The sequence below is a fragment of the Nelumbo nucifera genome, chromosome 6, assembly GCF_055504915.1.
Source record: "Nelumbo nucifera cultivar China Antique chromosome 6, China Antique-T2T, whole genome shotgun sequence".
In the NCBI taxonomy this organism is placed as follows: domain Eukaryota; kingdom Viridiplantae; phylum Streptophyta; class Magnoliopsida; order Proteales; family Nelumbonaceae; genus Nelumbo; species Nelumbo nucifera.
The window spans coordinates 41,104,112-41,117,877 of record NC_142654.1 but is presented as its reverse complement, the minus strand read 5'-3'; the positions used below and the strand labels follow the sequence as shown (position 1 = coordinate 41,117,877).

Sequence of the window (13,766 nt, the reverse complement as noted above, 5' to 3'; positions counted from 1 at the left end):
CATGATAGAACTAAGCATATTGAAGTGGATCGACGTTTTATTAGAGAAAGGGTTGCATCTCAAGAAGTATGTCTTCCATATATCACCTCCGACATGCAGCTTGCCGATCTTCTCACCAAGAAGAAGTTAGAAGCGGATCTATGCAAGTTGGGAATGACAAACATCTATTCCCAACTTGAGGGGGAGTGTAAAGAACATTGATGTGGTCCCCACTATACTGTACTCGTATGACTATAGTCAGCAATTAGTTGGTAGTTGGTAGTTATTTCAGTCAGTCTTTAATTATTGGTCTTTTATCTTGCCATGTAAGCAGTAAGGGTATTTCAACCCTTTTATCCTTATTTGAGAATTAATATAAATAGTAAGAGAGGGGCAGCAGATCTACAATCTTCTCCTTTTCTTAATCTCCCATTCGAACTCTTCTCCTCCTCTCCTCTCTTCTCTTATCCTCTTCCTCTTTCTCATATTTTCTTGTTAATTGAACACTAAAACTATGACTGATTGTAGTTTTATTTGACTACAACATCCTCTACATTTACAAAGTTATTGTCCAAAGCAGTGTCTTCTTTTTTTTAGAGAAGTAAAGTATAAAATGTATTAACTAAGACAAATATACAAGTATGGTCCTCTGTACAATAGTATTTTATACAAAAAACTCATTTAAGGACCCCCAAAAAATTTACATTCAAGAAAGTGGACAAGAAGTCATCAGGACCGAAGCATGTAAGAGTTGATCTCCACGCTCTCAACATGCCAACAGCCGAGTTGATAATCACCTCCTCCATACTCATTTTTTGTTAAAAAATTCTACTATTCCTTTCAGCCCAAATTGCCCACAGCACAACTAGAGGAACCACCTCCCAGCAAGCTTTCCCTCTCTTGGACATTCCTTGAATCCTCCACCCAACTAACAGGATCTTTACTGAGATTAGGAAGCACCTATTATACTACTATGTTTTTAGATGGATGTGGGTTGGCCTACCTCGAGCTCTTCTAGCCCCTTCAATGTGTAACAAATCACTTGTTCTAACTGGTGCAATTGGTAGTCTTCTATGCACGTGCCCAAACCATCTATGTATTCTCTCTCTCTCTCTCATTTTATCACCTATTGGAACTACTCCTAGGTCCCTGAGGATAACTTCATTCCTAATCCTCTCCTTTATAGTTTTTACACTCATCCATCTTAGCATTCATATTTCTACCACATTCATTTTCTGGGTGTGTTGTTTCTTGACTGCCCAAGACTCTACTATATACAACATAGCTGGCCTTATGACTGTTTTATAGAATTTTCCTTTTAATCTAAGTAGTATCCGCCTAGCATAGTTTTCAAGGTGCCAAGGCGAGGCTATGCGACTGGGGGGCACCTTGTCGCCTAGTCGCCTAGGTGGAGGCGATGGAGTTTTTATGTTAAAAACATAGATCCTACGGTAGTTCCCTAGGTACCAAAACCATATTTCTTTAATAATAATTCCTGATTTTCATAAGAGAAGTATAAATTTCATATTTAAGTATAGAAAATCAACATATTCATGAGAAGAAAAGGAAGAAGGAAAATAAAATTCAAAAAATATAGGGGCTGAACCCTTATTTTTGTTATAGGAAAAGAAGAAAATAAAAAGTATTGGTAGTATTAGTAGTAGTAGTAGAAGAAGAAGAAGAAGAAGTAGAAGAAGAAGATATGGAAGAGGAAAATGTGCTGCTGATTAGATAAAATTTTTAGTTCTTCCTTACTTATTGGTTCAGGTTTTTAGTCTTTGAGGGTTCAATGCATTTAGCAATGTTTGTGTTGATTAAACCCTAATAAATAAGAAAATAGTAAAAAGAAATTAGTATATAAACACACAAAATCATTATTTTAGTTTAATAGTGTCTATTTTATAATTATAATCTCAAAAAAGAATGAATAAAAAAGTATTTTATAGTAGGAAGTTGAAAACTATTAGGCGATTAGGCGAGGCAAGCCTCAAAGGGCGCCTGCCTAGGCGTCGCCTTGACAACTATGCCGCCTAACACCTAAAAGTCCAGATGCATCCCTACATTTTGCCCGTCCTGCTCTAATTCTTTGGGTGACATCCTCCTCAATCTCTCCCTTGTTGAGATGCATATAATGAATAATTTATGAGCCATTGATGGTTGCAATGGTTACCTAGAAGATAGAGAGAAAAATCAGAGTCATTTAATTTGGGGCCTAGAATCACTCTAGGGTATGGAATGGGAATTAATCACCACTCATAGAATAATCTATAGGAATGAATATAAATTCAACTTATTCAACGGTGGCCAGTTCTACTTGAACTAAGAAAAAAATTTAAATTACAGAGTTGCCACTATCTTACTTTGACACTAACAAAATAACTCCTAAAAAATTTGTGCAAAATTGGGTTAGTGTGGGACTTGGTTTAAGGAGACCTTTAAGATACCTTGAAATGAATTGATTCCTTTGTTCAATTTACTTCAATACTGTAGAGAACACTGATGTGGGCCCCATAGCTACGGTCCCACTGTGTTCGTAGGGTAGAAGGTGTTCTAGTCTTCCTAGGGTCAGCTGTTGGTCATTTAGTTGTTTCAGTTGTTATTTGTTTCAGTCTTATTTTGCTCTATTTGTTATGTAAAGACTAAGGGCAGATCTGTCCTTTCCATGTAATGAGCATAACCTATAAATATTAAATAAAGTGGCGGTGGCAGAAAATCGAGATTCTGTCCTTCCTTTCAAATCTTGTCTTCTACTGCTCTCTCTCTACTCTCTCTCTCTTCTCTTTCTCCTTCCTCTATTCTTTCTCCTTTTTCGAACCTGAAATTTATTAGTGCTCAAGACCGATAGCAGTCTTGAACACCTACATGGTATCAGAGCCAAGTTAGGGTTTCTCATGTGAGTCTAGTACCAGCCGACCACATGAGAATCTTCTAGGACTGGAAGCTGAAATGGTGGAGTTCGTAGACTGATTCTTGGAGATCGCCAGAAGGGCTAGTAGCTGTTGAAAGCTTGTCACGGTTGCAGAGTGTTGGTGGTCAGGAAGGATCAGAGAAGACTAGGGTTCGGGTAACCTTGGAAGGCAGCGAACAATATTTCCTTGTAAGTTATTTATTTTCTAAGAGAAGTTCTATCAGAGAAGATAGGTTGGACCTATCTGGAGAGGGCGGCCAAACCATTTTAGGGTTTTCTCCCTTCGATTCTCTAGGGTTTTATAGCAAACCCTACTGTTGGGCCGAACTGCCTTAGCCTTGTTTCTCTCTGCTCTAGGGTTTGGAAGTGATCTTGCGGCAAGCCCTAGTGTTAGACTGAACCTTGCGATCTACCTAGAGCTGTCCTCAAGTTTGTTGTTAGCATTGATCAGATTCTAGGGTTTCATATTAACCCTATTGCAAGTCTATCTATATGGTACTGATTGGATTGTGCAACTGAACTGTTTACTTTAAGGACTGATTAAAACCCTAATTCTGCCAAGCATATCAGACCTACTTCTAAGCTGTTTTTTAGAGTCTTTTGGGGTTTCTGAACTCTCTTAAGGGGTGAGAACTCTATGGACAGCTGCTGTTGTGTTTGCTAGTTGGTTTCAGATCAGAGTTATCCCAGTTTTGTGCACATACACTGTGAATACAGATCGGCCCTACACTGTGTTTGGTTGTGATTGATAGTCCAAGTGTTGTTCTTTGACTGTAGTAACCCTATTTTGAGACTATTGGTTCTTAACCGGAATGGAGTTTAAAAATCAGGCCGAAGGCAGGTTTGGGAGCAGCAGTTATGTGATATGTGAGCATTGTAAGAAACCCAAACACACGAAAGAAACATGTTGGAAGCTGCATCCTCATTTGGTCCCGACAAAGTTGAGAAGCAAGAAGGGTAATGCTCATGTGGCTGTGAATACTGATTCAGCATCCTCGTCTGGCACAAGAGGCACATTCTTAGAGACCTTAGTTGTAGTTCTGGCTGCCCTTATACAGTTGGAAAAGGAAGTTGGGAACTCAGCTCAGCCACTGCAGTCACCATTAGCCCCTGCCACATCTGCTTTCGCACACTCAGGTACTCGAGCCTCAGCATACCATGCCTCAGCTCCAGATACTACTGAACCCTGTTGGGTAATAGATTCAGGTGTATCCGACCATATGACTAGCTTGCCTTCATTGTTTACCACTTACCATTTATCTTCTGGTAGGGATAAAGTATCTATTGCTGATGGCTCTCTTGTCCCCATTTCTGGCAAGGGTGACATCAAGCTATCGGATACCATCTCCTTGTCTTCTGTCTTACATGTCCCAAAGCTTGATACTAACCTTCTTTCAGTCAGTAGTATTACCAAACACATGAACTGCTCAGTCACTTTCTTCCCTGACCGATGTGTTTTTCAGGACCTGAAGACAAAGAAGGTGATTGGGACTGGCCGTGAGACGAATGGGATCTATCTGCTCGGAGAAAGTTCTCGTCGAGAAGAGTCAATGGATAAGAAGTCACTTGTTTCCCAGAGTGTGAGTCCGGTTATGCTTTGGCATAACCGATTGGGTCATTTGTCCTTTTGGTCCTTAAAGAGTCTGTTTCCTAATTTGTTCAAGTCTGTTGAGTTGTCCCAGTTGCAATGTGAAAGCTGTGAGTTTGCTAAACATTGTAGAAACTCTTATTCATTGAGTAATAAAAGGAGTAATCGTCCTTTTGATCTTGTGCATACGGATGTTTGGGGGCCATATCACATCCCTTCTATGGGTGGGTACAGATATTTTTTGTTATTTGTTGATGACCATACCCAGTTTTCTTGGGTTTATCTTATGCGTTCACGAGATGAGGTTCCCGCCCTGACCCAAACCTTTCACCAAATGATTCTAACCCAGTTTGATGCCAAGATCAGAGTTCTTAGATCTGATAATGCAAAGGAATACTTTGCTAAGCCATTGGCATCTTACCTTCTTAATCATGGGGTTATCCACCAGAGCACTTGCCCTCATACACCTCAGCAGAATGGGGTTGCAGAAAGGAAGAATAGGCACATCTTGGAGGTGGCTAGAAGTATTATGTTTACCTCCAATGTCCCTATTCGCTTCTGGGGTGATGCTATCCTCACAGCAGTATATCTTATTAACTAGGTTCCTTCCCGGGTTCTTGATATGTCATCTCCTTTTTCTCCTCTATACCCAGATGAGGAGTTGTTTACTATTCCCCTTAAAACATTTGGTTGTACTTGTTTTGTTCAGCTTCTCGGACCCCATCACTCCAAGTTCGAACCAAAGGCCTCCAAATGCATTTTTCTTGGTTATGCACAAACTCAAAAGGGTTATTGCTGCTATGATCCTATCTCAAGGAAAAGATTTGTCTCCATGGATGTCACTTTCTTTGAGGAGACACACTATTATTCTCGGGTTTCTCCTCAGGGCGAGAGCAGTGTGAGTCGGGATTTGGGTCACTTTCTTCAGGGGGAGCGCAAACTCAAAACGGTTATTGCTGCTATGATCCTGTCTCAAGGAAAAGATTTGTCTCCATGGATGTCACTTTCTTTGAGGAGACACCCTATTATTCTCGGGTTTCTCCTCAGGGCGAGAGCAGTGTGAGTCGGGATTTGGGTCACTTTCTTCAAGGGGAGCGCAGTGAGGGTAGGGTTCATACTTTTGGGGCTGTTCCCTTACCTATTCCATTGGGTGATGAGGGCTACCATAGTGAGGGTGGCCAGAGGGATCAGGAGTTGAGGGTCTATCACAGGCGATGCAGGCAGGTTGATCCCGGTCATCAGTAGTCCAGGCCAGCTCCAATCTCTTCTATGGCTCCAAGTTGCCACTTTACCTCCTCCAGATGACCTTGACCTTCCCATTGCCGTCCGTAAGGGGAAACGGCATTGTACCACATCTACAGCCCACTGTATTTCCCAGTTTTTATCCTATGATCGCCTATCTCCCTCCTACAGGTCCTATCTCACTTCCGTTGCTAATGTCCCTATTCCAAGAACAGTGCAAGAAGCCCTATCAGTCCTGGAGTGGAGAGGTGCAATGCAAGTTGAAATGGATGCCCTGTTGAAAAATAATACCTGGGAGCTAGTTGATTTTCCCAAAGGAAAGAGACCAGTTGGATGCAGATGGGTATTTACTGTGAAGCACAATGCAGATGGTTCCATTGAGAGGTACAAAGCTCGGCTAGTTGCAAAAGGGTTCACTCAGACTTATGGTATAGATTACTTGGAGACATTTGCCCCGGTAGCCAAGATGACCACCATTCGAGTTCTATTATCTCTTGCAGCAAGCCACACTTGGCCTTTGTACCAAATGGATGTTAAAAATGCCTTTCTAAATGGGGACTTGCAGGAAGAGGTTTACATGCAGTTGCCTCCTGGATTCTATGATACAGAGGCAGGTAAGAAGGTTTGTCGGCTCAATAAGGCATTGTATGGTTTGAAGCAGTCACCTAGAGCTTGGTTCGACAGATTCAGACTAGCCCTTGGGAAGTTCGGTTATGTACAGGTCCAGTCAGATCATATACTGTTCATCAAGAGGGTGGAGTCCTCTCTGACATTACTTGCAGTATATGTTGATGATATTATGGTGACAGGAAATGACAGCCATGAGATTGAGTTCCTCAAACAACTCCTTCATCAAGAGTTTGAGGTGAAAGATCTGGGTGCACTACGGTATTTTTTGGGTATTGAGGTTGTTAGATCTAAACAGGGGATCTTTGTCTCTCAGAGGAAATATGTTCTAGATCTGTTGGCGGAAACTGGAAAGCTAGGTGTCAAACCTGCGGATACACCCATTGAACAGAACCACAGGATTAGTGCAGAGAGTGGGGAGCCTCTTGAAGACAAGGTTATGTTTCAGCGATTAGTGAGAAAGCTCCTATATCTATGCCTCACTCGGCTAGATATCAGTTATGCAGTTAGTGTTGTCAGTCAGTACATGCATTTTCCTATAACCACACACCTTCTAGCAGCAGAAAGAATATTAACATACTTGAAGAGATGCCCGGGTCTACTGTTCAAGAACAATGGCCACATGAAGGTGGAGGTCTATACGGATGCCGATTGGGCTGGAAGTGTTGATGACAGAAGGTCTACCTCTGGATATTGTGCTCTTGTGGGAGGTAACTTGGTCTCTTGGAGGAGTAAGAAACAAAGTGTTGTCTCCCGATCTAGTGCTGAAGTTGAATACAGGTCAATGGCTAACGGAGTGGCTGAAATTCTTTGGCTGAGATCACTACTTGAGGAGTTGGGTATTGAGTATGAGAAGCCCTTGATGCTGTATTGTGATAATCAAGCGGCTATTAATATAGCACACAACCCGGTACAGCATGACAGAACTAAACATATTGAAGTTGATCGACATTTTGTACGAGAGAGGGTCTCATCACAAGAAGTGTGTCTCCCGTACATCACCTCCAACATGCAGCTGGCAAATATCCTCACCAAAGTTGTACCACGGAAGAAGCTAGAGGCGGATCTATCCAAGTTGGGAATGATAAACATTTATTCCCAACTTGAGGGGGAGTGTAGAGAACATTGATGTGGGCCCCACAGCTACGGTCCCACTGTGTTTGTAGGGTAGAAGGTGTTCTCGTCTTCCTAGGGTCAGCTGTTGGTCATTTAGTTGTTTCAGTTGTTATTTGTTTCAGTCTTATTTTGCTCTATTTGTTATGTAAAGACTAAGGGCAGATCTGTCCTTTTCATGTAATGAGCATAACCTATAAATATTAAATAAAGTGGCGGCGGCAGAAAATCGAGATTCTGTCCTTCCTTTCAAATCTTGTCTTCTACTGCTCTCTCTCTTCTCTTTCTCCTCCTTCCACTATTCTTTCTCCTTTTTCGAACCTGAAATTTATTAGTGCTCAAGACTGATAGCAGTCTTGAACACCTACAAATACATTGCCCTTACTCCTCTGGTGTTGATGAGAGGATTTGAATCCCCTCTCTAACAGGTAGTTTCACTTGTTCATCTTTTTTTTAAAGTCCTTGTTAACCAAGGTGAAAACCTTCCTTTTCCAGTTAAATAATTGTGGTCCAGCCCAATACACCCCAAAATAAAGGTTTTTTGTTGGGAGGCTGCAAAGCATATCTTAAAACCCTGTGACAAATTCCAAAGAAGCGTAAAAATTGGACTCTTTCACCCCATGTTTGTGTTCTCTGCTGGAAGAATGGGGAAAGCGTCAACCATCTATTTTTGCAATGTTCTTATGCTTCTTAGATTTTTTTTATCAGTAATCAGAAAATTTCATTAATTAATGAAAAAGATACAAGTGAGCATCTCGAAGAGAGATAAACCCTCTTAGCTCTCTCCAAGATGAAAAAAGAATATGACAATTAGAGAACAGCCCAGAAGAGTTGAACCCTTCCCACTCCTTGCTTTGCCAAAACATTGGCAAAGGCATTATCACTCCTTTTAGCCCACTGCAACTTGATCTCTATATCTTGTGTCAAATACTTAAACTTCCTCCTTTCATTGACAAATTTCCACTAGCCAGTCTCATCTTTTTGCAACCAGTTAACTACCAACTTTGAATCCCCTTCTATGATCAACGTTCTTATATTCAGATCCTTGGCTTTTTAGATCCCTTCCATCATTGCCAAGATTTCTGCCCTCAAGGAGTCTCCCACATCTATTGGCCCCGAGTAAAGGGCAATAATTCTTCCCTCTTCATTCCGAGAAACACCTCCAATACCTAAAGGCCTGGATTCCCCTCACTACTAGCATCAAAATTCAGCTTAATAAACCCACTAGGAGGTGGATCCAAACCGGGCTGATAACACTTTTTGGAAGAGAAGAATCAGTCACCTCCTTCCACTTCCTAAGCAGGTAATTTGTGGAAATATCATCGAAACTTCTCAATGACTTAACCCAAGGGATCACTCTGACAATAATGGCTTCAATGATTGTTTGTCTGATCCTTTCCTTGTCTGAAAAAAATTTTTGATTCCTTTCTTCCCATATTGTGCAGCATACTTCTGTGCTTGTGCACCTCCAAAGAGTTCTCCCCCTTTTCTTCCTCCAGTTGAAAAAAGAGGAATGGAACAAGCCTTGAACATTTGGCAGGGGGTTCTACCTGCACCCAAACAAAGAAAAAAATCATTCCCAAATAGAAAGAACAAAAGGCTAGGAAATTAATAAGTGCCTAAGTGGTAGCAAGTCTCACCATCAACCTTACAAAGGATGCATCAATTTGGGGAAAGGCACCAATTTTGTCTTTTTCTTTGAAGAATATCACAAGTATTAATTCTTTCCAAGAAGACTTCCCAATGGAAATCCATTTTGGGGGAGACTTCCCAAAGCAGTGGAGAAATTGGTCCTTTCCCCAATTTTGTCTTTTTCTTTGAAGAATATCACATCAGAGGGTTCCAAGAAGACTTCCCATAAATCTTATGGCAGTGTGTGAAGGGGGTAGTGTTGTGGGGTTATGGAGTGAAAAATGGTAGAATCTTTGAAGAAAATCAGAAAGAAGTGGAGATGATGATTGAACTTACAACTGTAAGGGTTGCACATTGGGCTCAAAAGAGTTCAATGGGGTAAGCCTGAATGACCTACTAAGAGGGTGGAACATTATTGCGGGTTTTAATAACAGAGTGCCTCGAAGGGTGGTCGGAATGGATTTCACCAGGGGATGGAAGCTACAAACTAAAGTTTGATGGGTGCTGTATTTGAAATCCTGTCCTGGGAACTCTGGAGCGGGAGAAGTAGTTAGGGATTCTGGTGACAATGTAATTCTCCGTTTTCAGGGCCATCTGGGTTTGGAAACTTCTAGGGCAGAACTGTTGGCTTTAATTCAAGGCCTTGAACTGATAGGCCAGCAGGGATTTATTGAATATAGTGGTTGAGGGGGATTGTCAAACAGTCATTTTTTGGATGAATTCTCAGGAACAAATACCTTGTCAGTTTAGACAGTTAGTGAGATTGGATCACTCCTAATGTGTCAGCTTGAACATCTCATTCATCTGGGTACCCAGTAGCGCAAAAGGTTATTATATTCTATTATTTTTGTGCTATCTTTGGCCTGTGCTGAGGATCTATTGTAATTTCCCCTACCTGCTTTGGTTCTGAGCAAGTGTGGTTTCTTTTCTTATTTAATGAAATTCACCCTGTTGCTTATTGAAAGAAATGACTCTAAAACTTTAAACACAACTAATAAAACACTTAGGCTGAAACCTGCAGAGAATATTTAAATAACTGAAATACCCCTAGGCCCTACTATGTAAAAATTCACAAAATTCAAGTTTTGACTTTTGACTTGTTTGTTTTACTTTATACATATGTAGCATTAGATTTGACCTGCATATGAAGGGATAGAGAAAAATGGCAGTTCTGAACTTTTCCATAAGAAAAGAAAAAAAAATGGTAGTTCTTGTAGAAGGCCTCCAAGATTGTGTTAGAGATTGATCTTCATTTAAACTGATAGGTCTTTGGAAGCTCACACATTTAGGGGTCAAAATAAGTAACTAGTGCTATGAAGTACCAGATGATGCAAATTTAGAATATGCATAAGCTTGGCAGAAAAGGAATATGTTAACCATTTACACCACATTTGTGCTTCCTTTTTTAGTATCTCAGGCATTTAAATAAATATATTTCATTCTTTGGTGTTTTGGTAGAAAATATATTTCATTCTAATAAAGTCTTTTATTCTACCATAGTCTCAAAATAACAATGATAATGATGTTTGGCAATTTATTCTGGGATGTTTCAGTTTATGGACTTCTGGCTTTCCTTCATGGCTGTTGTTAGTACCTTTGTTTATTTAACCTTTATTGGCGAAGATTCAAAAAGGGCACTTCATACGTCTGTGTCAATTCTTACAGCTCTCATGGCTGCAACAGGAGCAACCAGGTAATGAGAAGTGTCAGACTTTGTTTTAGTATCTGTAAATTTTGTTTTGTAGGTACAGTTTGCTCTTAATAAGACAATTAAAATTGCAGGTCTTTCAATATAGTTATTGTCCTAGCTATAGGAGCTCTAGGTCTTCTTATTGGATGGTTGATAGAGTTCTCTACTACACATCGGTCAATTCATTGGTCACCTGGGTTCTGTTCGAATTGCCTTCATGGGTACGAACCTTTAACCTGTAAAAAAGATAGATATGTTGGGTAAATTCTGATATGAACACAGATATGCACCTCTCTTATGTGAGCATTAAATACTTTAAATTTGTTGGCAAAGGCTGATCTTCTATTTCTTAGTTTGGAAGTTGAGGAACTTATTTGGAGATTAAAAAGTGTATTTACTGGTTCGATCCATCATTGTATGAGAAACTTGCTTTTTGAGATGGTTTCTATTTCATTTGTATTTAGAATATTCCAAATTGTTTCTTTGTAGGGAATTCCATTGTCTAATTTCCTGTAATGCCATTAGTTTCTTGATTTGACATTTATTAGTTTGGAAGGCTCAGGAACTTATTTAGAGTTTAAAAAGTGTTTTTAGTGGTTCAATCCATCATTATATGAGGAACTTGCTTTTTTTTTTGAGATGGTTTCTATTTCACTTATATTTATAATATTCCCAATTGTTTCTTTGAAGGGAATTCCATTGTCTAATTTCCTGTCATGCTTAGTTTCTCTACTAGTTTCTGCAAATTAATATCCCATTTTTCCCAAGCCATGTGATGCTTTATTTTTTCTTGCAAACTGCTATTACTTATGTGAATCTTCTCTTATAATACCTGTTTGAAGAATCTATTACTGTCTTAATCTATCAAATCTAGGTTATGCTACCAAAATGTATCATCTTGCCTTACAGACAGTCATAGATCTATCCCATATTACTTATCCTCTGTAGTTTATAAGTTCTACTAATGCAGGTGGCAAAACATTGGAGAAAGGTTCCAGGGTCTTATCAAGACACTATTTAAACGTTTTCATTGGTTTTTTTCGCTCCTGGGTTGCATTGCATTGTCCATGGCTGCAATCAGCTGGAAACTGGAAAGCAGTGAAAGCTATTGGATTTGGCATAGGTGTGATGGAGACTATAACATCCTGTTCTTTCTGTTTGCATTTGAACCATACGGCATCCCACCTGACATCTTTACGTCTTATGGTTTTGCAGTTTGTGGCATGTGACGATATACACATCTTCTTTCTTCTTCTTATGCTCAAAAGTGACAGCTATAGATACTAGGAACAATGGACTCCCTGATGGAGAATATGCTCTGACGAGGCAAAATTCATTATCAAGAGGTGAATAAGCATAGAGTAAAAGGCAGATGCAAATCAGTTGACAACTAGAAGGAATGTGTATATCTTATTAATGACATGGCATGGTCAAGGTGAGCTTCAGAGCCCAAGCAATACAATTTGCAGTATCGACCAAAGTCCACTGGTAAATCTACAAGTTGTACAGCTTTCTCTTTCCCCACACTAAAACTCTAATAAGTTTACCATTTCAATCCTTTAATTTATGCATTCATTCAACATACAAGTCAAAAATAAAAAGGGAATGGAAGGCCATGGTAACAGTGACAGTTGCAGGTAGAATAAAAGTCGGGACGGCATAGATGGTTTTGGCATGTAAAGTTGAGTTTATTTTGTTATACAACATTTTGATTCAGTTGCAGGAAGATAGAAGAATCAAGAGACATGATAGGAGGGGTGATTTTGGCATGTAAGTCCAGTTTATTTTGTTATATGCCAAATTAATACGTGTGCACCTGAGCAAAAATGAAAAAAAAAGAGCAAAAGATTATGCATGTACTAGTTGTATGGGATTTTTTGCGGTTGTAACAGACAAAAACAAGCACCCCTCTCCCGGGGGTGAATTTTGATGAATGCCAGCTTATTGGTTACCACTTTTATGAGGCAACATCATATACTCCAAGATGTGGGCCTGGTGGCAACTTGGTTAGTGGGGTGCGGCATGCCAGTTGAAGCAATGTTTTTAAAGGCTATTGAGGCGAGGTTAGAAAAAAGAAAGGTTTGGCCTCAATAGTCTCAATCTCACCAACAATGCTTAGGCCTTGAATTGTTTGAGATTTATGCCTTTGGGCCTTTCTCTTTGTAACGTTCAAGGCTTGAGTCTCATGCTAATGTTGAATATGAAGATTTACATATGGAAAAAACAGAGTTTTAAGACGAAAAAAAAAAGAATAGAATTTGGATTCACCGTCAAATATCCACTGATACTTTTTAAACTCATTCATTCAATCCATCGAGCAACAAGTTTGAAGTTCAAATTATCGACTGGGACCTTTATAGTTTTATGCTCTATTTTGTAGTTCAATCTTAAATCTTCTATAATTAGTTCCATTCCGTGTCTTGTTCTTTTTCAAAGTTAAACTTTTTTAACCTCAAACTCGTTCATTCAAACCATCGAGCAACTTTAAGTTTTCTTTTTCTTCTTCATGCTGTCTGGTAGTTCAATCTTAAATATTCTATAATTAGTTCCATGCCGTGTCTTGTTAGTTTTCAAATTTCAGTATTAGTTCTTAAATTTTAGTAGATTGTTTTGTACTTTATACTTTGTTTTATATCAGCATATTGCACAAATGAATAAATATAAAAATAACAAATAAATTTATACCACCAATGTATAATAAAATAGCTTGTTCTGTTGTTCATGGTCTGTATTGTTTATGGTCTGTTCTTATATAATTGATAATCTATTTCTTTTAAAACATATAATGAGATGATTCTTCACTAACACATAGGTGCAATAATATTGTTCTTATAGTATTTAAATTTTAGAAAAAAAAAACTTTGGTTGGATTCAAATCTGTGTAATATATCAAAAAAGATAGATAAAATTATATAATATCTTAATTTTATGTTTTTACATGTTTATATTTATGAATTATTTCCATGGCATTTTAATTTCTTTCGCTT

General features: G+C 39.1%; 1 protein-coding gene across 6 annotated transcripts in view; it reads left to right on the top strand.

Moving 5' to 3' along the window:
- Positions 1-12,553, top strand: part of LOC104610650 (uncharacterized) — a 37,987-nt gene extending 25,434 nt beyond the window's left edge. For 4 of the 6 annotated variants that reach the window (XM_010277382.3, XM_010277381.3, XM_088890100.1 and 1 more), the window contains 4 exons: positions 10,643-10,782; positions 10,872-11,000; positions 11,750-11,902; positions 11,995-12,553. In XM_010277382.3, the coding sequence (XP_010275684.1) occupies positions 10,643-10,782; positions 10,872-11,000; positions 11,750-11,902; positions 11,995-12,133 (561 nt within the window). In that variant the 3' untranslated portion in view covers positions 12,134-12,553. Of the gene's footprint in view, positions 1-10,642; positions 10,783-10,871; positions 11,001-11,735; positions 11,903-11,994 lie in introns of those variants that run through there. The other 2 variants (XM_010277383.3, XR_016077520.1) reach the window with 2 other exon arrangements.
- The last annotated feature ends 1,213 nt before the right edge of the window (positions 12,554-13,766 follow it).